The 23,650-nt window shown below is 33.4% G+C and overlaps 1 protein-coding gene and 1 long non-coding RNA gene across 2 annotated transcripts in view; one reads left to right on the top strand and one right to left on the bottom strand.

Moving 5' to 3' along the window:
* LOC124387014 (golgin subfamily A member 6-like protein 7) overlaps nucleotides 1–23,650 on the bottom strand; it is a 162,810-nt gene that overhangs the window by 91,383 nt on the left and 47,777 nt on the right. Inside the window, exons 18-27 of the mRNA XM_046851105.1 lie at nucleotides 23,179–23,202; nucleotides 22,640–22,666; nucleotides 21,465–21,491; nucleotides 20,954–20,980; nucleotides 19,370–19,396; nucleotides 18,872–18,898; nucleotides 6,468–6,491; nucleotides 6,188–6,214; nucleotides 5,947–5,973; nucleotides 5,785–5,811 (exon numbers count right to left, since the gene is read on the bottom strand). Of these exons, the coding sequence (XP_046707061.1) occupies nucleotides 5,785–5,811; nucleotides 5,947–5,973; nucleotides 6,188–6,214; nucleotides 6,468–6,491; nucleotides 18,872–18,898; nucleotides 19,370–19,396; nucleotides 20,954–20,980; nucleotides 21,465–21,491; nucleotides 22,640–22,666; nucleotides 23,179–23,202 (264 nt within the window). The remainder of the gene's footprint in view (nucleotides 1–5,784; nucleotides 5,812–5,946; nucleotides 5,974–6,187; nucleotides 6,215–6,467; nucleotides 6,492–18,871; nucleotides 18,899–19,369; nucleotides 19,397–20,953; nucleotides 20,981–21,464; nucleotides 21,492–22,639; nucleotides 22,667–23,178; nucleotides 23,203–23,650) is intronic.
* LOC124387051 lies at nucleotides 15,518–17,195 on the top strand. The gene is made up of 4 exons (XR_006926072.1): nucleotides 15,518–15,879; nucleotides 16,059–16,119; nucleotides 16,194–16,285; nucleotides 16,872–17,195. It is a non-coding gene; the product is annotated as an uncharacterized LOC124387051 (long non-coding RNA).

Genomic DNA, 23,650 nt, shown 5'->3' on the forward strand with positions numbered 1-23,650 from the left:
ATTATTTTCCCATAATTCAAGTGTTTTAACCTTCATGATTTCTGCTGATTACAGATACATACACAGATACACATAATGCTAATATTTTTGATTGAGCTACAATTCCTTGAAATTCCATCAGTGTCAGAGACTGAAATGTAATAAGTGGTTATGTAATTTTAGTGGTGGAGAAAATGTTAATGTTCAATAATAATTCATTAAACTCAAGTGAAAGAGATGGCAAGTTGCCCTTTCCAAGATACAAGTTCACTGATGCACCTGACTAAGCTTTATATAGCATTTAATTCTTTCAGTTTCAGAGAGAAATCAGGTAAACAGCATGCAAAGTAAACAATACAGTAACAGGGCTCCAGACTGTGAGTAAAATGGTCGCATTTGCAACCAAAAATAATAAATTGCGAGTAATATTTTTGCCTAGATCACCACCTGCGACCATATCAATTTGCACGTTATGACCAAATAATTTGCATGTTATGACTTTTTATGTGTGTGTTCTTTGAGGAATAGCTCGTCATTTAATGTGTTGACTTAATAAACGGAGATGCTGGCGCCGCCTAAGCTTGAGTTAAAGTGCCAAAATAACCGGACAGTTAAAGCAAAACTCACCTTTCCACATCAGAGAAAACATGTCTAAATGAAGAAAATGTTTTGCGACTTCTGCTCTACAGCAGGCTGAGAAATAGTGGGAAAAATTGATTTCATTACGGAACAGATCATTTAAAAAAGAGACAGTAAGAAAACACGGAGGTAGTCAAAAGCATAAAAATGCTCGTGATCACATAATGGTGAAGAGCACGCCACAGAAAACACCGTTAGAGCTTGCAGTGTCTCGTGCATGAAAAAGAATGGAAAGAGATAAAAATAAAATTCCACCTACATGATCACTTCAGTTCCCAGGCCATGCTGTAGAAAGATGGCAGATATACACACAGCAGGATGACTGGATGTACAGGTGCATCTCAATAAATTAGAATATCATTAAAAAGCTTATTTATTTTAGTAATTCAATACAAAAAGTGAAACTCGTATATTATATAGATTTATCAAACAGACTGATATATTTCAAGTGTTTATTTCTTTTAATTTTGATGATTTTGGCCCACATTTAACAAAAACACATCAATTTCCAAAAATTTGAATACTTCATAGGGCCAATCAAAAACATTTTAGTGAATTTTGGCCTTCTGGAAAATATGTTCATTTACTGTATATATATATATATATATATATATATATATATATATATATATATATATATATATATTCTATATTTGGTAGGGCTTATTTTGCTTTAATTACTGCCTCAATTCGGCATGGCATGGAAGTGATCAGTCTGTGGCACTTCCGAGGTGATATGGAAGCCCAGGTGTCTTTGACAGTGGCCTTCAGCTCATTTCCCATTTTTTGGTCTCTTGTTTCTCATTTTCCTCTTGAACAATACCCCATAGGTTCAGGTCTGGTGAGTTTGTTGGCCAGTCAAGCACACCAACACCATGGTCATTTAACCAACTTTTGGTGCTTTTGGCAGTGTGGGCAGGTGCCAAATCCTGCTGGAAAATTAAATCAGCATCTTCATAAAGCTGGTCAGCAGAGGGAAGCATGAAGGGCTCTAAAACTTTCTGGTCGACGGCTGTGCTGGCCTTGAACTTGATAAAACACAGTGGACCAGCACCAGCAAATGACATGTCTCCCCAAACCACCACTGACTGTGCAAACTTTACACTGGACCTCATGCTTGGATTCTGTGCCTCTCCTCTCTTCTTCCAGACTCTGGGACCTGGATTTCCAAATGAAATGCTAAATTTTCTTTCTTTCAACCGAAAAGACGACTTTGGCCCACTGAGCAACAGTCCAGTCCTTTTGTCCTTTGCCCAGGTAAGACACCTCTGACGTTGTCTCTGGTTCAAGAGTAGCTTGACGCAAGGAATGCATCAGTTGTAGCCCATGGATACGTCTGTGCAGGGTGGCTCTTCAAGCACAGACTCCAGTTGCAGTTCACTCTTTTTAATCTCCCCCAAATTCTTGAATGGGCTTTGTTTCACCTTGTTCTACTAGTTTTTTCCTTCTATATATTTCACCTGCAGGGTGTCAATGATTGTCTTCTGGACAACTGTCAAGTGAGCAGTCATCCCTCATGATTGTGTAGCCTGAACCAGACTGAGACACCATTTAAAGGCTCAGGAAACCTTTGGTGTTTGGATTTAATTAGCTGGTTAGAGTGTGACACCACGGGTCTCCAATATTAAACTTTTTCACAATTTTGTAATTTTCTGAGATTTTGGGTTTTCATTAGCTGTAAACCAAAGTCATCAAAATTAAAAAAAATAAACACATGAAATATATCAGTCTGTGTGTGAAAATAGTCTATATAATATGAGTATTCACTTTTTTTTTATTAAATTACTGAAATAAATCAACTTTTTAATGATATTCTAATTTATTGAGATGCACCTGTAAGTGTTTTTCTTTTTTTTTTTTATTTCATTCTTGTGTGGCACTTTAAAATATAATTTGGTGATTGTTGTTATTCTCATAGGAGCCAATGCCTCCTTGATTTATTAATTTTTTGTCTGGAGCCCTGATTAACATTTGTCTTGTCTAGAAATCTTATATGGCTTTAATCTGCTAAGATCAGATAATAAGCACTTTCCAACACTATCTAAATGCTAAAATAACCTTCAGTGTCTAACTGGTACATATTTTAATGCAAGTGCTGAATATAGGCAGATAAAACAAACGTTTAAATGTTATGGAATATAAAGTGGATATGTTTTTAGGAACATAAGTGATAATCGTTGACTATGTATTCCTATCTTCTTCTTTGTACCTAGGACTGAATTATGGATAGTTTTCCAGTGAAAGACTGTTCAGTGAAAGAGTACATACAGTATGAGAGCATGAGTTCACATCAGAAAAGGAGACTCACAATCCACAAACATCCCCCACCTTCTCCACCTGCTCTCTCAGTGTGAGGGGGACAGGGAGATCAGCATGAGCCTTATGTCTGTTGTTCCTCAGGTTGATTGGTTTTCATCAGTGGGCTGCGGTGGAGGTACAGCTGTAAAAACACAGACACATTTTACATGCCTTTTTACTTTTTAAACTTGATGCTGTATTAAAAACAAAAGGTGCGTCCACAAAAGATGATCAAAAGGGTGGGGTTCAAACCACAGCACAGACAAGCTTTGAGCAAACATGAAACTTGGCACTTTTTGAATAGTGGCTTCTTTCTTGACACCATCCCACACAGGCCAGCATTAAGACATGTGTATATCACAAATAAAAGCTGTTTCTAACTGTACTCAACTGAACTGAAAGGTTTTAAGTAAACGCTGCTATCAAAGTTTTCTATCTGGATTAAATAAAATCTGGATAGTTTTACTAACAACAAAAATAGATATAGATTCTAGCCTCGGCATAATCCACCTGCAGGGTTGTTTTGAAAATACAGACTGGGAGTTGTTTGCTCAGAACACAGATCTAAAGAAATATAGTTGCTATGTTTGGGCCTACATAGCCTTTTACACTAATTCTATATTAACCTCCAAGACCAAAAAGGTGTTCCTAAACCAAAAACCATATCTTGACAGGAATGTGCGATCTCTGCATACTACGAGGAACGCTGCCTATAGGTCAGAGAACCGGCTGTCATACAGTAATGCGTGAAAAGAACTGAAGAATGGCATTAAAGAAGTCAAGCACTGAAATCAGCATTGGAAAGAGGGCCACTTTGAAAACAACAATCCCCGCAGGAAGTGTAAGTGTATTGAAGCCCTAACAGACTACAAGTACAGCTCCTCACTGACCAGCAATGATGCCACACTTCTTGACAACCTGAATCAGTTCTTCGCTTGCTTTGACAACCACACCAGCAGAGTGGAAACTCAGACAGAACCACCACCCAGAGTGGAGCCGGTATTCGTTGTACAGCAGGCTGCAGTCCTTACATGCCTTAGGTCTACCTCTATTGTTCCCGTGCCAAAAAAAAAAAGAAAACAAGAGTAAGATGTCAGGTTGACTATTGCCCAGTCTCTTTGACACCAATTATTATGAAGTGCTTTGAGAGGCTTGTCCTTTTCCCACATCAAAGCCAACATCCCCACTGATCTAACCAGCCACCAGTGTGCCTACTGTGGGAACAGAGCAACATAGGATGCAATCTTAATCGCACTCCACACAAGCCTGTCCCATCTGGAGCATTTGTTAGGATGTTATTCATAGATTTTTGCCCTGCGTTTAACACAATAGTGCCTCACAAACTGATAAACAAGCTGAGCAACTTGGGATTAACCACCATGCTCTTTTCATGGATTCTGGACTTCTCACGAAAAGACCACAGAATGTCAGGGTGGGCAACCACACCTCATCCATTCTCACCCTGAATACAGGAGCACCGCAGGGCTGTGTCCTTAGTCCATTCCTGTTCACACTATTCAAACATGACTGCAAACACATCCACTCCTCCACTGATGACAACACAATAGTGGGACTGATCTCAGGAAACAATGAGACACACTGCAGAGAAGAGGTTCAACATCTGGTTGAGTGGTGTGTGGATAGTGACCTGGTTCTAAACACCAATAAAACAAAGGAGATGGTTGTGGAGAACAGTAGAACCAGAAAAACGACCGGGAACCAAGCTCCCCAACCTAGACATGGTTTATGCTAGCCATCTACACAAAAGAGCTAGCAACATCAAGGACTTAATCCATCCAGGACAGAGTCTGTTTGTGCCCCTCCCATCAGAGAAAAGATACAGGACAATCAGGACAGACACATACACAAACAAACACACACAATGACACACACAATGACACACACACACACACACACACACACACACAGCTGCTTATAACTGAGACAGACATAACAAACCAAGCTGTCTGTCCCTCTTTCCCATATTGCTGCTAATGCATCAATGACACTTAACACCCAGACTGCTATTATTTATTTATTATTATTATTATTATTATTATTATTATTATTATTATTATTAGTTAACAGTTATTAGTATAACTATGCAATATTTAATTATTTCTGATAATCCTGTTTGCACTCCACTGTTTGCACCAAGTCCCACTGCACACACCTGTATATTATTGTACTGTACCTAGTCATATTATTACAATTTATTGCAATTATATTTTGTTATTTGTTGCTGGTCTCTGCGAGCTACCAAACTAATTTTGTTGTATCACTGCAATGACAATAAAGTCTCAAAGTCTATTTTGCACCTTCCTCTGACTCTTCACCATGTTAAAGTCAAAGTTATCAATACAGTGTAACAACATCCCAGTTAGATTTGTGATTACATTTAGAAATAGTGATACATTATGATTTAAAAAGCACTTCATTCTTACCTGATTTATTATTTTGTTTCATTATTTTTCAACAATTTCATTAATATATAAATTATATATTTAATAAATTATAAATAATAAATATAATATTGTGCTCCCCAAGCAAGCACGCCATCTCACATGTAAAAACAACGCTGTGACGCTGTGTAAATCATAAATAAAAGCTGTTTGTAACTGATCTGAACTGAAAGGTTTAAAGGAAAAGCTGGTAGTAAAGGTCTCTCTCTGGATTGGATAATGTCTGACTGGTTTCACTTATAAAAAAATTGTTGTTATAAATTATAACTTTGGCCCAATCTGCACCTTCCTGTGACTCCTCACCATGTTAAAGTCAAAGATATCAATACAGTGTCACAACATCCCAGTTAGATTTGTGATTACATTTAATTACAGTGAAATGATTTCAAAAGCACTTCATTCTTACCTGCATTGTTGTTCAGCTTTTTAATCTCTGATGATAAAACGCATGAATTAAACAGATGAACAGAATATAAATGTACAGCATTTGCTTTAAAGGCAATACAAGTTCATATATCACAGTTTTTCTGATATTTGCAAAATAAAATAGAAGTTCAGGTGTAATTACCTTCTTCCAGTTTCTTTATCTTATTGTCTAGAAATAGATTATATTAATTGTTAATATAAATAATATAAACTTTTGGATTATTATTACTATTATTTTATACTGCACCATTTCAATAATCCATGCATTCTTAGTACTTTATATCTTACTTCTATGGAATGCTCGTTGGTCATCATTTCCTTCAGATTTACAGCTTGTTTAATTTTAATTAAGTGATAAAATGAACAATATCAAGTGTAATTACCATCATTGATCTTCTGCTTCTGCTGCTCTGAAAACAGAAATATAAAAGGTTGAACTGACATATTTACTTAACAAGTAACACGGCCTCGCTGAAATTGTCTATGAATTCTAAAAGGTGAATCCTTTATAATTACTGACTGTTCTAATGATTTGCCTTCACATTATTGTTTAATTAATGTCATATTCATCATTCATCTTCATGCAGTACTGACAGACAGACATACATGCTCTTTACTTACAGCTCTCCAGATAATAGGAAAAAGAAGTTTTGGTGTAATTACCTTCAATCCTCTTTTCCTGCACCTCTGAAACCAGAAAATATAAAATATTAAGAAGTGCTAGCAAACGTATGACCCACTGTCTGGAACTTGCCTGATAAAGTTACAAATCAAATCCACCTAATTTGTGTATTCTAAATTAATATTATTGTGTAGACATTAACATCTGATCTGGAAGGTAAGCAGGTTCAGGTTTGTTAGTACTTGGATGGGAGCAAGAAGCAAGGATGTGGATAACTGATCAGAAGGTTGAGGTTTAATCTCCAACACTGCCATCCTGACACAGTTGGGCCCTTGATCAAGGCACTTTTTTTTTTTTTTTTTTATACTTATCCTGCTTATCGTTACTGTTATTGATACTACTATCTATAATTTGTTGCAAAAAGACAGGATGTACTACAGTACTGCAGTTTACACATGCCTTTAAACAAAAAGAAAAGGGCACCTTTTTTTTTTTTTTATTAAACATGGCCTTCAGGAATAAAAAAGATAGACAGAGAGAGAGAGAGAGAGAGAGAGAGAGAGAGAGAGAGAGAGAGAGAGAGAGAGAAAGAAAGAGATTTCCTCAGCATACCACAGAAATACAGGTTGGATCATATTTGCTGAAAAGTCGCTGATTTATGAAAATCTACTAAATAATTTATTATTTCGTTTCATTATTTTTCAACAATTTCATTAATATATAAATTATATATTTAATAAATTATAAATAATAAATATAATATTGTGCTCTCCATGCAAGCACGCCATCTCACATGTAAAAACAACGCTGTGACGCTGTGTAAATCACAAATAAAAGCTGTTTGTAACTGATCTGAACTGAAAGGTTTAAAGGAAAAGCTGGTATTAAAGGTCTCTCTCTGGATTGGATAATGTCTGACTGGTTTCACTTATAAAAAAATTGTTGTTATAAATTATAACTTTGGCCCAATCTGCACCTTCCTGTGACTCTCACCATGTTAAAGTCAAAGATATCAATACAGTGTCACAACATCCCAGTTAGATTTGTGATTACATTTAATTACAGTGAAATGATTTCAAAAGCACTTCATTCTTACCTGCATTGTTGTTCAGCTTTTTAATCTCTGATGATAAAACGCATGAATTAAACAGATGAACAGAATATAAATGTACAGCATTTGCTTTAAAGGCAATACAAGTTCATATATCACAGTTTTTCTGATATTTGCAAAATAAAATAGAAGTTCAGGTGTAATTACCTTCTTCCAGTTTCTTTATCTTATTGTCTAGAAATAGATTATATTAATTGTTAATATAAATAATATAAACTTTTGGATTATTATTACTATTATTTTATACTGTACCATATCAATAATCCATGCATTCTTAGTACTTTATATCTTACTTCTATGGAATGCTCGTTGGTCATCATTTCCTTCAGATTTACAGCTTGTTTAATTTTAATGAAGTGATAAAATGAACAATATCAAGTGTAATTACCATCATTGATCTTCTGCTTCTGCTGCTCTGAAAACAGAAATATAAAAGGTTGAACTGACATATTTACTTAACAAGTAACACGGCCTCGCTGAAATTGTCTATGAATTCTAAAAGGTGAATCCTTTATAATTACTGACTGTTCTAGTGATTTGCCTTCACATTATTGTTTAATTAATGTCATATTCATCATTCATCTTCATGCAGTACTGACAGACAGACATACATGCTCTTTACTTACAGCTCTCCAGATAATAGGAAAAAGAGGTTTTGGTGTAATTACCTTCAATCCTCTTTTTCTGCACCTCTGAAACCAGAAAATATAAAATATTAAGACGTGCTAGCAAACATATGACCCACTGTCTGGTACATGCCTGATAAAGTTACAAATCAAATCCTTCTAATATGTGTATTCTAAATTAATATTATTGTGTAGACATTAACATCTGATCTGATCTGATGCTGGAAGGTACGCAGGTTCAGGTTTGTTAGTACTTGGATGGAAGCAAGAAGCAAGGATGTGAATAACTGATCAGAAGTTTGATGTTTAAGCTCCAGCACTGCGAACCTGACACAGTTGGACCCATGATCAAGGCCCTTCGTTTTTTTCTTTACTTATCCTGCTTATCGATACTACGCTCTACAAGTTGTTGCAAAAAGACACGATGTGAAAAAAGTGTTGAACATTTACATTTTTTTTTACTGCTGAACTTTAGTACTGCAGTTTATACATGCCTCTAACCAAAAAAAAAAAATGCCCATAAAGCACTTTTTTTTTTTATTAAAAACACCTTTCAGGAAAAAAAAAAGATCTAGGACTCCTGCTCTTCACAATATACATGCTTCCCTTAGGAAATATTATTAGAAGGCATGGAATTAGCTTCCACTGTTATGCTGATGATACCCAGTTATATATCTCATCAAAACCAGGCGATACAGCTCAATTAGCTCGTATAACTGAGTGTATTAATAAATTAAAAGACTGGATGACCCATAACTTTCTACTATTAAATTTTGATAAAATTTAGATTTTGCTTATCGGTCCTGCAGCTAATCAGTAGTCTGGAATTGACCCAATTATGTACCAGTCCAAAAAATATCGGTTCTCGGAACACATCCCTTTCTCCAGAGTACTGTACTGTACTGTACTGCACTCTGACCCCAAGGTACTAAAAAGCTTGGATATTTCAAGGACAGAATTTTACTTTGCTGTAATGTACAATGCCTTGCAAAACTATTTACACCCCTGACTAATTCTATCATATTAATAATTACAAATTAAAAATTTACTCTGTTCAATATTTTATTTTTAAACACTGCAACTTGAAATCAATTATTGCAAGATGACTTTTTTGGTCAGAAAATATTTGAAAAAACTCAATAATACAGTATGCATACAATATGTACCAGTTTGTACACAGTCACAAGGTGATTTTGGCTTTAATGCTTCTGGTTGATTGAAAAAACGATTGTAAAATGCACTTTACAAATTGTGCCACATATTCTCAAAAAGACTGAGATCAGCACTTTGACTGGGCCACTTCAAGACATTTATCTTTTTGTTTATAAGACACAGAAATGTTGCTTTATCTTTTTGTTTGTGTTCATAGGGTTGTTGTGTCTTGTGTCATTGGAAATTTTAGGTTTAAGCCACATAAATCATAAAGAGCTGCATATAAAAGCTCTATCTTGGTCTCCCAAAATCACAGCTGAGTCATTAAACTCAATCGGCACTTTTCATAGCAGCTTCTATCTTGTCACCGTCCCACACAGGCCAGGATTCTGCAGTGCTTTTGGTGGGTTTGACTGGTGCACCATTGTACCACTCCTTCAAAAGCTTTGCTGGCTTCTCTCTGACTTCTATCACAAGTCGTCTTCTTGTTAAAGATTGTACAGGCAGACTTACTCAGGTCCAGTGGTTAAAAATTCCACTTCCATTTATAGACAACAATTTCCACTGTTTAGAAATAATAATAATAATAATAATAATAATAATAATAATAATAATAATAATAATAATAATAATAATAATAATAATAATAATAATAATAATAATAATAATTCCACTGAACTCGGTAAGAAAACCGAGAGAGAGATATAAAGAGATATTTAAATGAATGGATTTTCTTGGCAGTTCCTGGGTGGTGTGGTGCAGCTTCCTTTTTGCCTGATTACTTGCTATAATTAATTCATTAGTGCACAAGTAGATTCTACTGGTAGAAAAATTGTGTCCTTGTTAAAGAAATTTCTATTATCATAGTAACTTGGCAGCTTCCACATCACAGGGGTTGAATATTTATGTAAGCAAAATATTTCATTTTTCAGACAGAATATTTCCCAACAAGATACAATGTTACCTTATAATAACTGACTTTGAGTTCCAGTGTTTTACAATGAAATCGTGAACAGAATTGAAATTTAATGCACCATTTGTAATTTAGTAATATGAAGTAATTGGTCAGGGGCTGAATCCTGTTAAAGGCGCTGTGTAAATCACAAATAAAAGCTGCTTTTAACTGAACTGAAAGGTTTAAAGGAAAAGCTGGTATTACAGGTCTCTCTCTGGATTGGATAATGTCTGGCTGATTTCACTGCTTATCGTTACTGTTATTGATACTACTGTCTATAATTTGTTGCAAAAAGACAGGATGTACTACAGTACTGCAGTTTACACATGCCTCTAAACAAAAAGAAGTACTTTTTTTTTTTTATTAAAAAGGGCCTTCAGGAATAAAAAAGATAGACAGAGAGAGAGAGAAGGAGATTTCCTCAGCATACCACAGAAATACAGGTTGGATCATATTTGCTGAAAAGTCGCTGATTTATGAAAATCTACTAAATAATTTATTATTTCGTTTCATTATTTTTCAACAATTTCATTAATATATAAATTATATATTTAATAAATTATAAATAATAAATATAATATTGTGCTCTCCATGCAAGCACGCCATCTCACATGTAAAAACAACGCTGTGACGCTGTGTAAATCACAAATAAAAGCTGCTTTTAACTGAACTGAAAGGTTTAAAGGAAAAGCTGGTATCACAGTTTTCTATCTGGATTGTCTGGTTTCACTACCAAAAATTTGCAGCCAAACCTCTGCTCCTTCCTGTAACTCTTCACTATGGTAAAAGTCAAAAAGGTCAACACAGTGAAACAACATTCCAGTGATATTTTTGATTGCGTTTGATTACAGTGATACATTATGATTTTGAAAACACTTCAATCTTACCTGCATTTTCTGTCAGTTCTTTAATCTCTGAGAATAAAACACATGAATTAGTTTTTAATAAATAATTTAAACAAGGTGTATAAAGTGCTATCTAGCTTTTGCATTTTCCATAATGTGCATCCCAAGTCATCCAAGGCATGGCATGTTATAACATAATAACACAATATTAATATTTAAAAAAATTGTATCTGAATAAAAAAAAAAAAAAAAAAAAAAAAAAAAAAAAAAAAAAAAAAAAAAAAAAAAAAAAAAAAAAAACCCCGTCAGATTAATCGATTATACAAATAATCGTTAGTTGCATCCCTAATCTGAATAAATGACATTAGCTGCCTATTATTCGGTGATATTAATTAGCTTGTATATAAGCAGCAATTATTACAAAATAAGAGCAAAAATGCATAACAAATTAATAGCATTTGCTTTAAAAACAATAGTTGTTCAAATTTCATAGATTTTTCTTTTTTTTGCTAAATTAAATAGAAGTTATGTGTAATTACCTTTTCCCATCCCCTGTATCTGTTGGTCTGAAAATAGATGATATTTAATATTAGTATTAAACATATGACAGTATTGATGTAAAAGACAGAGACAATCACAATGTGTCATGAAGATGTAGTTAATCAGTTGTGTGATTTAGTTTCATGTTTGGGAAACCAAATCTCTGAAACCAGAAAATATTAAATATGAAGAAGTGCTGGCAAACATACATCCCATTGTCTTGGACATGCCTGATAAAGGTCCAAATCTAATCCACCTATTATGTGTATTCTAAATTAATATTCTTGTGTAGACGAGAAGATCTGATATAAGCTGATCTCAGAATGTAAGCAGGTTCAGGCTTGTTAGTACTTGGATGGGAATTAAAGACTCTGGGTTACTGATCATACGGTTGGGGTTCAAGCTCCAACACTGCCAAGAATTTGTTGCAAAAGACAGGATGTACTACAGTACTGCAGTTTACACATGCCTCTAACCAAAAAGAAAAGGGCACCTTTTTTTTTTTATTAAACAGGGCCTTCAGGAATAAAAAAGATAGACAGAGAGAGAGAGAGAGAGAGAGAGAGAGAGAGAGAGAGAGAGAGAGAGAGAGAAGGAGATTTCCTCAGCATACCACAGAAATACAGGTTGGATCATATTTGCTGAAAAGTCGCTGATTTATGAAAATCTACTAGATAATTTATTATTTCGTTTCATTATTTTTCAACAATTTCATTAATATATAAATTATATATTTAATAAATTATAAATAATAAATATAATATTGTGCTCTCCATGCAAGCACGCCATCTCACATGTAAAAACAACGCTGTGACGCTGTGTAAATCCCAAATAAAAGCTGTTTGTAACTGATCTGAACTAAAAGGTTTAAAGGAAAAGCTGGTATTAAAGCTCTCTCTGGATTGGATAATGTCTGACTGGTTTCACTTATAAAAAAATTGTTGTTATAAATTATAACTTTGGCCCAATCTGCACCTTCCTGTGACTCCTCACCATGTTAAAGTCAAAGATATCAATACAGTGTCACAACATCCCAGTTAGATTTGTGATTACATTTAATTACAGTGATATGATTTCAAAAGCACTTCATTCTTACCTGCATTGTTGTTCAGCTCTTTAATCTCTGATGATAAAACGCATGAATTAAACAGATGAACAGAATATAAATGTACAGCATTTGCTTTAAAGGCAATACAAGTTCATATATCACAGTTTTTCTGATATTTGCAAAATAAAATAGAAGTTCAGGTGTAATTACCTTCTTCCAGTTTCTTTATCTTATTGTCTAGAAATAGATTATATTAATTGTTAATATAAATAATATAAACTTTTGGATTATTATTACTATTATTTTATACTGTACCATTTCAATAATCCATGCATTCTTAGTACTTTATATCTTACTTCTATGGAATGCTCGTTGGTCATCATTTCCTTCAGATTTACAGATGGTTAATTTTAATTAAGTGATAAAATAAACAAGATCAAGTGTAATTACCATCATTGTTCTTCTGTTTCTCCTGCTCTGAAAACAGAAATATAAAAGGTTGAAGTGACATATTTACTTAACAAGTAACACGGCCTCGCTGAAATTGTCTATGAATTCTAAAAGGTGAATCCTTTATAATTACTGACTGTTCTAGTGATTTGCCTTCACATTATTGTTTAATTAATGTCATATTCATCATTCATCTTCATGCAGTACTGACAGACAGACATACATGCTCTTTACTTACAGCTCTCCAGATAATAGGAAAAATAAGTTTTGGTGTAATTACCTTCAATCCTCTTTTTCTGCGCCTCTGAAACCAGAAAATATAAAATATTAAGAAGTGCTAGCAAACATATGACCCACTGTCTGGGACATGCCTGATAAAGTTACAAATCAAATCCTCCTAATATGTGTATTCTAAATTAATATTATTGTGTAGACATTAACATCTGATCTGATCTGATGCTGGAAGGTACGCAGGTTCAGGTTTGTTAGTACTTGGATGGGAGCAAGAAGCAAGGATGTGGGTAACTGATCAGAAGTTTGATGTTCAAGCTCCAGCACTGCCAACCTGACACAGTTGGACCCATGATCAAGGCCCTTCTTTTTTTTTTTTTTTACTTATCCTGCTTATCGATACTACGCTCTACAAGTTGTTGCAAAAAGACACGATGTGAAAAAAGTGTTGAACATTTACATTTTTTTTTTTACTGAATTTTAGTACTGCAGTTTATACATGCCTCTAACCAAAAAGAAAAATGCCCATAAAGCACTTTTTTTAAATTAAAAACACCTTTCAGGAAAAAAAAAAGATCTAGGACTCCTGCTCTTCACAATATACATGCTTCCCTTAGGAAATATTATTAGAAGGCATGGAATTAGCTTCCACTGTTATGCTGATGATACCCAGTTATATATCTCATCAAAACCAGGCGATACAGCTCAATTAGCTTGTATAACTGAGTGTATTAATAAATTAAAAGACTGGATGACCCATAACTTTCTACTATTAATTTTTTATAAAATGGAGATTTTGCTTATCGGTCCTGCAGCTAATCAGTAGTCTTGTATTGACCCAATTATGTACCAGTCCAAAAAAATATCGGTTCTCAGAACACATCCCTTTCTCCAGAGTACTGTACTGTGCTGTACTGCACTCTGACCCCAAGGTACTAAAAAGCTTGGATATTTTAAGGACAGAATTTTACTTTGCTGTAATGTACAATGCCTTGCAAAACTATTTACACCCCTGACTAATTCTATCATATTAATAATTACAGATTAAAATTTTACTCTGTTCAATATTTTATTTTTAAACACTGCAACTTGAAATCAATTATTGCAAGATGACTTTTTTGGTCAGAAAATATTTGAAAAAACTCAATACAGTATACAGTATGCATACAGTATGTACCAGTTTGTACACAGTCACAAGGTGATTTTGGCTTTAATGCTTCTGGTTGATTGAAAAAACGATTGTAAAATGCACTTTACAAATTGTGCCACATATTCTCAAAAAGACTGAGATCAGCACTTTGGCTGGGCCACTTCAAGACATTTATCGTTTTGTTTATAAGACACAGAAATGTTGCTTTATCTTTTTGTTTGTGTTCATAGGGTTGTTGTGTCTTGTGTCATTGGAAATTTTAGGTTTAAGCCACACTGTAAAATCAAATAGTATACTTTACTAGAAAAATTCTATTATGTTTACTTAAATCTGACTAAAATATAGAGTTTACTAAAAATAGATAATTATTGGTAAAATGTTAAAATAAATATTTGAGATTACTAATAAAAATTAAGTAATATTACTCGACATGTTTGAGACATTTTATTGGGCATGCGCAATGAAGCACAACTCCCCTCCCCCACACTTTGCTGAAGCTCATGGACTGAAGACGGGTTGAGCATCTACCGATTAAGGTAATTAATTAAGGCATATTTTTGTTTCCTTTTTTATTAGTTATAATCATGATGTTTACTTGAATTAATATTACTTTGCAGAACATATTAGAACCTTTTAAACTTGTCTTTACATAAACATCTTTTGGACCGTTAGCTTTGAACACCTCGTGTTGAAAACCAACATCTAAAATGTTATTTTGTACTTTAGATCTGGAAAATCGGATTGCCGGTTAATTATATAAAAATGCTTAATTGTTGTTAATTTGATTACTCGGTCGTGACAACGCGGGACCTGGCAGTGTAACTGAACTCATCTATAGTTAGCTTGCGTCATAAAATTTGAAAGGAGGGAAGGAGGGAAGGAAAGGAAAAAAACGGGATATGGAAGGCAAAAAAATCTAGAAGAAAAAAACGGGACATGGGGGACAAAAAAACTGTCTTAAACCGAGGGCGCAAGTTTTGACTGAATACACCGTCAAACTGCGCGATAATACTAAAGTAACATCTGAATGTCGCCAGCGCGTGCACTGCGCGTGCATCTTTTAAAAGACAGCGTTGAAGTGTATCTTACTGAATATTACAGATTAAAGCTGCATTTTAGTTTTAAAGAAGTAGTTCACCAAACATTTTTCATATGACTTGCATGATGATTAGATTTTTTCAATAGTTAATACCAATAGTATTGTTCACTGTTAAAGTTGTGGATTAATTAATTTTATTGGTAATATTTAATGCATTGAAAGTTACTTTGCCTTTACCCTAAGTAATTCAGTAATTTTTTTCTTTTTAGGTTTCCTGTTGATTGCCTTCTGCCATGCAGTGGAATTGTAAGTTTTGCTTCTTTACATCTGAAAAGAGGGCACAATTTCTTAAGCACTATCGCATAAACCATACTCGAATTGTTTCAATACCATGCCTCCACTCAGATTGCCCATGTACTTTTAAGATCTGAGATCCGAGTTTTATGAAGCATTGGACAAACACTCTACACGTTTATAATTTTCAGGAAAAAAGAAGGAAACCAAGGAAGAATGCTTGATGAATTTCTGCATCAAGTTGATTTAAAGGTGAAACTTTTATGTGGTTGTCTTTATTGTATAGTCTGTGTATAATTGTTAACCTCATTCTCTGTTTTTCATAGTCATCTGATGTAACTTATGTGCGCACCACAGTACTTCATGGCCTTCCAATCCTCCTGGGGGATTATTCTGTGGAATTTTCACGACATTCTTTGTAAGTAATGTTTGTGTTTACTTCTTTGTTATTTGTGCTAATGCTAAATTGTGTATTAGGGTCCAATTCGAATATAGATCAGATGAAGAGTACACAGAAGTTATTTGTCTCGTGACCTAGCCAGCATCTCAGCGATCACTTTCAATGTCCAGAAATGTAGGGAAGACATTACTAAAATAGTCTTTGTGATCATAGTCATTCAAATGTAATTTGATGAAGTGACAATAATACTAACAGTGGAGGCTAACACAGAAGAGGATGAATTGTTGAATAAAGTTTGTTTTTTGTGCAAGCAAAGTATTCCTGTGACTTCAAGATTACATTTGAACAACTATGATCACATGGCCTGTTTTAGCAATGTCTTTACTATCTTTCTGGATGTGGAAAGTGAAAATTATGTCCAAAACTGGGCAGGGAAGCTCAAGATTTCATAATTGATATCTTGTGTAAAACAATATGCCAGAATTTACATTTTACAATCAACTTTCCCTTTAAACTAAGATCACACTATCGTATGCTTTGTGCTTACACAGGACACTGTTCCAAGATATGGAGAAATTACCACTTGTTACTTTTCTCTGTTTAGGATTCAGATGTGAATGTAGACCTGAGTGCATTTGATGTTGGCCTGCTCACAGTTTTACCAGAAGACATGCCTGCCCAAACTCCACATCCCTCAGTGTCGACTCATTAAAGGCAATCATTCTTGAGGGAAAAATTGTGGTGGGTGATGTCCAAAACTTGCCATATGCTGTGTTTTTCTGCATGTTGCCTATTTCGGAAAAAAGCTGTTTTTGCAGTTATTTGATGTCAAGTGGCAGTTATTGATTAGTCAAGGTCCCCATGCTGTTTATATATAGTATATATTTATACTATATATATTTAGTATTTTTACTGCATTGTTCTTAAAAATTTGTGTTGTTTATTAATTGTTTATTAAAAAAAATCAGAGTTTTAGATTTGTGTTGAGTGTCTTTTGTCTTTTCTGTTAGCAGTACTTAAAAAAAAGCGTTCACTTTACCTTAAAAAACTTTGGAAACTGATTGCACATAGTTTTTTATGTTGTCATTACTTAAAATGGAATATTAACTTAATATAGTAGGCTTACTTACATTTTTTCTGTAATATTATTAAGTATTATATATTAAATATTAATAAACATTTTGAAGTATATTAACTTAAAATTACTTATTATACTTACTTGATATTTATTAATAAATTTACTCAGAAATAATAAATTCAGCTTACTTGTAGCTAATTATTAACCTAACTTAGTTTTTTGCCTTAAGTTTGCTTTGAAAAAATAAGGCAATCGGTTTCCAAAGTTTTTTTAAGTAAACTGAACTAATTCGAATTTACAGTGCACATAAATCATAAAGAGCTGCATATAAAAGCTCTATCTTGGTCTCCCAAAATCACAGCTGAGTCACTAAACTCAATCGGCACTTTTCATAGCAGCTTTTATTTTGTCACCGTCCCACACAGGCCAGGATTCTTCAGTGCTTTTGGTGGGTTTGACTGGTGCACCATTGTACCACTCCTTCAAAAGCTTTGCTGGCTTCTCTGTGACTTCTATCACAAGTCTTCTTCTTGTTAGACATTGTACAGGCAGACTTACTCAGGTCCAGTGGTTAAAAATTCCACTTCCATTTATAGACAACAATTTCCACTGTTTAGAAATAATAATAATAATAATAATAATAATAATAATAATAATAATAATAATAATAATAATAATAATAATAATAATAATAATAACTCCACTGAACTCGGTAAGAAAAGCGTGTGCCCCCACAGCTACACTAAACCTCCCGTACATTTCTCTTAAAAAGACATTAATATTAAACTGTAAAAGCACAGCTAATATTCCAACCTGACCTTTAACCACTCAAAAATATAATCCAGTACAAACAATCGAAACCCAAAAAACCACTGTGTCCAGCAAGAAAAAATGCAGTTCCCAGCCTGGCTCACACAGAGATATTTGAATGGATGGTTTTTCTTGGCAGTTCCTGGGTGGTGTGGTGCAGCTTCCTTTTTGCCTGATTAATTGCTATAATTAATTCATTAGTGCACAAGTAGATTCTAATAGTAAAAAATTGTGTCCTCGTTAAAGAAATTTTGCAGTAACTTGGCAGCTTCCACATCACAGGGGTTGAATATTTTTCACACAAAATATTTCCCAACAAGATACAATGTTGCCTTATAATAACTGACTTTGAGTTCCAGTGTTTTACAATGAAATAGGATATCAGTAATATGATGTTATAGGTCAAAGGTCTGACTACTGTTAAAAGACGCTGTGTAAATCACAATGAAAACGCTGTTTTTATCTGAACTAAACTGAAAGGTTTAAAGGAAAAGCTGGTATTAAAGGTCTCTCTCTGGATTGGATAATGTCTGGATGGTTTCACTTATAAAAAAAGAAGGTATAAATTATAACTTCGAACCAATCTGCACCTTCCTGTGACTCTTCACCATGTTAACGTCAAAGCTATCAATACAGTGTCACAACATCCCAGTTAGATTTGTGATTACATTTAATTACAGTGATATGTTATGATTTTAAAAGCACTTAATTCTTACCTGTTTCATTTTTCAGCACTTTAATCTCTGATGATAAAACAGATGAATTAGTTTTTAATAAATACATTTTTGCTAACTAGAATAAGCATTTTAATAATGTAACAAAACACATCAAATCAAATTGCAGTTATAATATTTAATGTTTCTCCTTATGTTATTTATTTGCTAAATCTAAATGGTACACTACAGAACAGTGGAACTTGCTGTTACGGGTCAGTTATGACTTTCACAACACAAGTAATTTAATGTTTTCTGAATGATGTGTTTGTATCTCTACTTTTTACAGAACTCTACTTCTTTTTTGCTGACTGATAATATCCAGATAAAAGACTTAAGCTGCCAATAATTAGGTATAATTATAATTAGCACCAATCATTACAAACAAAGAGGTGAAAATGCACAACATAAATAATAGCATTTATTTTAAAGTCAAAACAAGTTCATTAAGAACAGTTTTTCAGATATTTAAAAATAAAATATAAGTTCAGGTGTAATTACCTTTTTTCAGGTCCTGTATCTGTTGGTCTGAAGAAGGATGATATTAAATATTAATATTAAACATATGACAGGATTGATGTAAAAGACACAAACACACTTCATCATAGAGATGTGGTTCAGCTGTGATGTGATTTACGTTCATGTGACTGTGTGATTGGTTGGTATTTCACAAATTAATGCTGTTTTTAACTGAACTGAACTGAAGGGTTTAACGGAAAATCTGCTATCACAGGTTTTTATCTTCTTTGATTGATAATAAAACATATAATTGCTCTATATATTACTCTCGGTCGGATCTGCACCGTCCTGTGGAAAGGAAAAGCTGCTATTACAGGTTTCTATCTGAAATTAATAAAATCTGACTAGTTTTATTAACAACAAAAATAGATATAGATTTTACTCTCAGTTTTATCTACACCTTCCTGTGGCTCCTCCCCATGTTAAAGTCAAAGATATCAATACAGTGTAACAACATCCCAGTTAGATTTGTGATTACATTTAATTACAGTGATATGTTATGATTTTAAAAGCACTTAATTCTTACCTGTTTCATTTTTCAGCACTTTAATCTCTGATGATAAAACAGATGAATTAGTTTTAATAAATACATTTTTGTTAACTAGAATAAGCATTTTAATAATGTAACAAAACACATCAAATCAAATTGCAGTTATAATATTTAATGTTTCTCCTTATGTTATTTATTTGCTAAATCTAAATGGTACACTACAGAACAGTGGAACTTGCTGTTACGGGTCAGTTATGACTTTCACAACACAAGTAATTTAATGTTTTCTGAATGATGTGTTTGTATCTCTACTTTTTACAGAACTCTACTTCTTTTTTGCTGACTGATAATATCCAGATAAAAGACTTAAGCTGCCAATAATTAGGTATAATTATAATTAGCACCAATCATTACAAACAAAGAGGTGAAAATGCACAACATAAATAATAGCATTTATTTTAAAGTCAAAACAAGTTCATTAAGAACAGTTTTTCAGATATTTAAAAATAAAATATAAGTTCAGGTGTAATTACCTTTTTTCAGGTCCTGTATCTGTTGGTCTGAAGAAGGATGATATTAAATATCAATATTAAACATATGACAGGATTGATGTAAAAGACACAAACACACTTCATCATAGAGATGTGGTTCAGCTGTGATGTGATTTACGTTCATGTGACTGTGTGATTGGTTGGTATTTCACAAATTAATGCTGTTTTTAACTGAACTGAACTGAAGGGTTTAACGGAAAATCTGCTATCACAGGTTTTTATCTTCTTTGATTGATAATAAAACATATAATTGCTCTATATATTACTCTCGGTCGGATCTGCACCGTCCTGTGGAAAGGAAAAGCTGCTATTACAGGTTTCTATCTGAAATTAATAAAATCTGACTAGTTTTATTAACAACAAAAATAGATATAGATTTTACTCTCAGTTTTATCTACACCTTCCTGTGACTCCTCCCCATGTTAAAGTCAAAGATATCAATACAGTGTAACAACATCCCAGTTAGATTTGTGATTACATTTAATTACAGTGATACATTATGATTTAAAAACACTTCATTCTTACCTGAAGAGTTTTGCAGTTTTTGATTCGCTGTTGAAAAATACATTAATAATTTTTTAATAAATACATTTTAGTTAACTAGAATAAGCATTTTAATAATGTAACAAAACACATCAAATCAAATTGCAGTTATAATATTTAATGTTTCTCCTTATGTTATTTATTTGCTAAATCTAAATGGTACACTACAGAACAGTGGAACTTGCTGTTACGGGTCAGTTATGACTTTCACATCACAAGTAATTTAAAGTTTTCTGACTGATGTGTTTGTTTCTCTTCTCTTCTTACAGAATCCTCCTTCTTTACTGCTCCCAGATAATAAACAGATAAATGATTTTAGCTGCCTAGAATTTGGTAGCATTAATTAGATTGTACATTATCACCAATCATTACAAACAAAGAGGTGAAAATGCAGAATATAAATGTACAGCATTTGCTTTAAAGGCAATACAAGTTCATATATCACAGTTTTTCAGATATTTGCAAAATAAAATAGAAGTTCAGGTGTAATTACCTTCTTCCAGTTCCTTTATCTTTTGGTCTAAAAATAGATTATATTAATTGTTAATATAAATAATATAAACATTTGGATTATTATTACTATTATTTTATACTGTACCATTTCAATAATCCATGCATTGTTAGTACTTTATATCTTACTTCTATGGAATGCTCGTTGGTCATCATTTCCTTCAGATTTACAGCTTGTTTAATTTTAATTAAGTGATAAAATGAACAATATCAAGTGTAATTACCATCATTGTTCTTCTGTTTCTCCTGCTCTGAAAACAGAAATATAAAAGGTTAAAGTGACGTAACACTGTTAGTATAAAAATCCAGCAGAAATCTGAAACTCCGTAAGGTTGCTCTGTCTGGCAGCGTGCATCACCATCATATGTGCCTAATGAGTGATGTGATAGAGAAACTAATATTTGATCAAATCTGGCTCATTTGTACATGTACTGTATGTGACATGTATTGTACATGTAATTATCCCAAATATTTCCTCTGGTAAAACCAAAAACAAAGCAGTACTGAGTGAATGTTAGTGGTTCCCCTATATCCAGTATCCACACTCTTTCTGAAGCCTCACTGAAATTCTCTATGATTTCTAAAAGGCGTATTGTTTATAATCACTGACTGTTCTAAATATTTGCCTTCACATTATTGTTTTATGAATGTCATATTCATGTTGTCTTGTGCAGAAGCCATGCAGTACTGACAGACAGACATACATGCTCTTTACTTACAGCTCTCCAGATAATAAACAGATAAATGATTTTAGCTGCCTATAATTTGGTAGCATTAATTAGATTGTACATTATCACCAATCATTACAAACAAAGAGGTGAAAATGCAGAATATAAATGTACAGCATTTGCTTTAAAGGCAATACAAGTTCATATATCACAGTTTTTCAGATATTTAAAAATAAAATATAAGTTCAGGTGTAATTACCTTCTTCCAGTTCCTTTATCTGTTGGTCTAAAAATAGATTATATTAATTGTTAATATAAATAATATAAACATTTGGATATTATTTTATACTGTACCATTTCAATAATCCATGCATTCTTAGTACTTTATATCTTACTTCTATGGAATGCTCGTTGGTCATCATTTCCTTCAGATTTACAGCTTGTTTAATTTTAATTAAGTGATAAAATGAACAATATCAAGTGTAATTACCATCATTGTTCTTCTGTTTCTCCTGCTCTGAAAACAGAAATATAAAAGGTTAAAGTGACGTAACACTGTTAGTATAAAAATCCAGCAGAAATCTGAAACTCCGTAAGGTTGCTCTGTCTGGCAGCGTGCATCACCATCATATGTGCCTAATGAGTGATGTGATAGAGAAACTAATATTTGATCAAATCTGGCTCATTTGTACATGTACTGTATGTGACATGTATTGTACATGTAATTATCCCAAATATTTCCTCTGGTAAAACCAAAAACAAAGCAGTACTGAGTGAATGTAAGTGATTCCCCTATATCCAGTATCCACACTCTTTCTGAAGCCTCACTGAATTTCTCTATGATTTCTAAAAGGCGTATTGTTTATAATCACTGACTGTTCTAAATATTTGCCTTCACATTATTGTTTTATGAATGTCATATTCATGTTGTCTTGTGCAGAGAAGCCATGCAGTACTGACAGACAGACATACATGCTCTTTACTTACAGCTCTCATGATAATAGGAAAAAGAGGTTTTGGTGTAATTACCTTCAATCCTCTTTTTCTGCACCTCTGAAACCAGAAAATATAAAATATTAAAAGTGCTAGCAAACATATGACCCACTGTCTGGGACATGCCTGATAAAGTTACAAATCAAATCCACCTATCCATGTGTATTCTAAATTAATATTATTGTGTAGACATTAACATCTGATCTGATCTGATGCTGGAAGGTAAGCAGGTTCAGGTTTGTTAGTACTTGGATGGGAGCAAGAAGCAAGGATGTGGATAACTGATCAGAAGTTTGAGGTTTAAGCTCCAGCACTGCCAACCTGACACAGTTGGGCCCTTGATCAAGGCCCTTTTTTTTTTTTTTTTTTTTTACTTATCCTGCTTATTGATACTGTTATTGATACTACTGTCTATAATTTGTTGCAAAAAGACAGGATGTACTACAGTACTGCAGTTTACACATGCCTCTAACCAAAAAGAAAAGGGCACAAAAAGCACTTTTTTTTA

This window comes from Silurus meridionalis, chromosome 6 (assembly GCF_014805685.1).
Source record: "Silurus meridionalis isolate SWU-2019-XX chromosome 6, ASM1480568v1, whole genome shotgun sequence".
Taxonomy (NCBI): Eukaryota; Metazoa; Chordata; class Actinopteri; order Siluriformes; family Siluridae; genus Silurus; species Silurus meridionalis.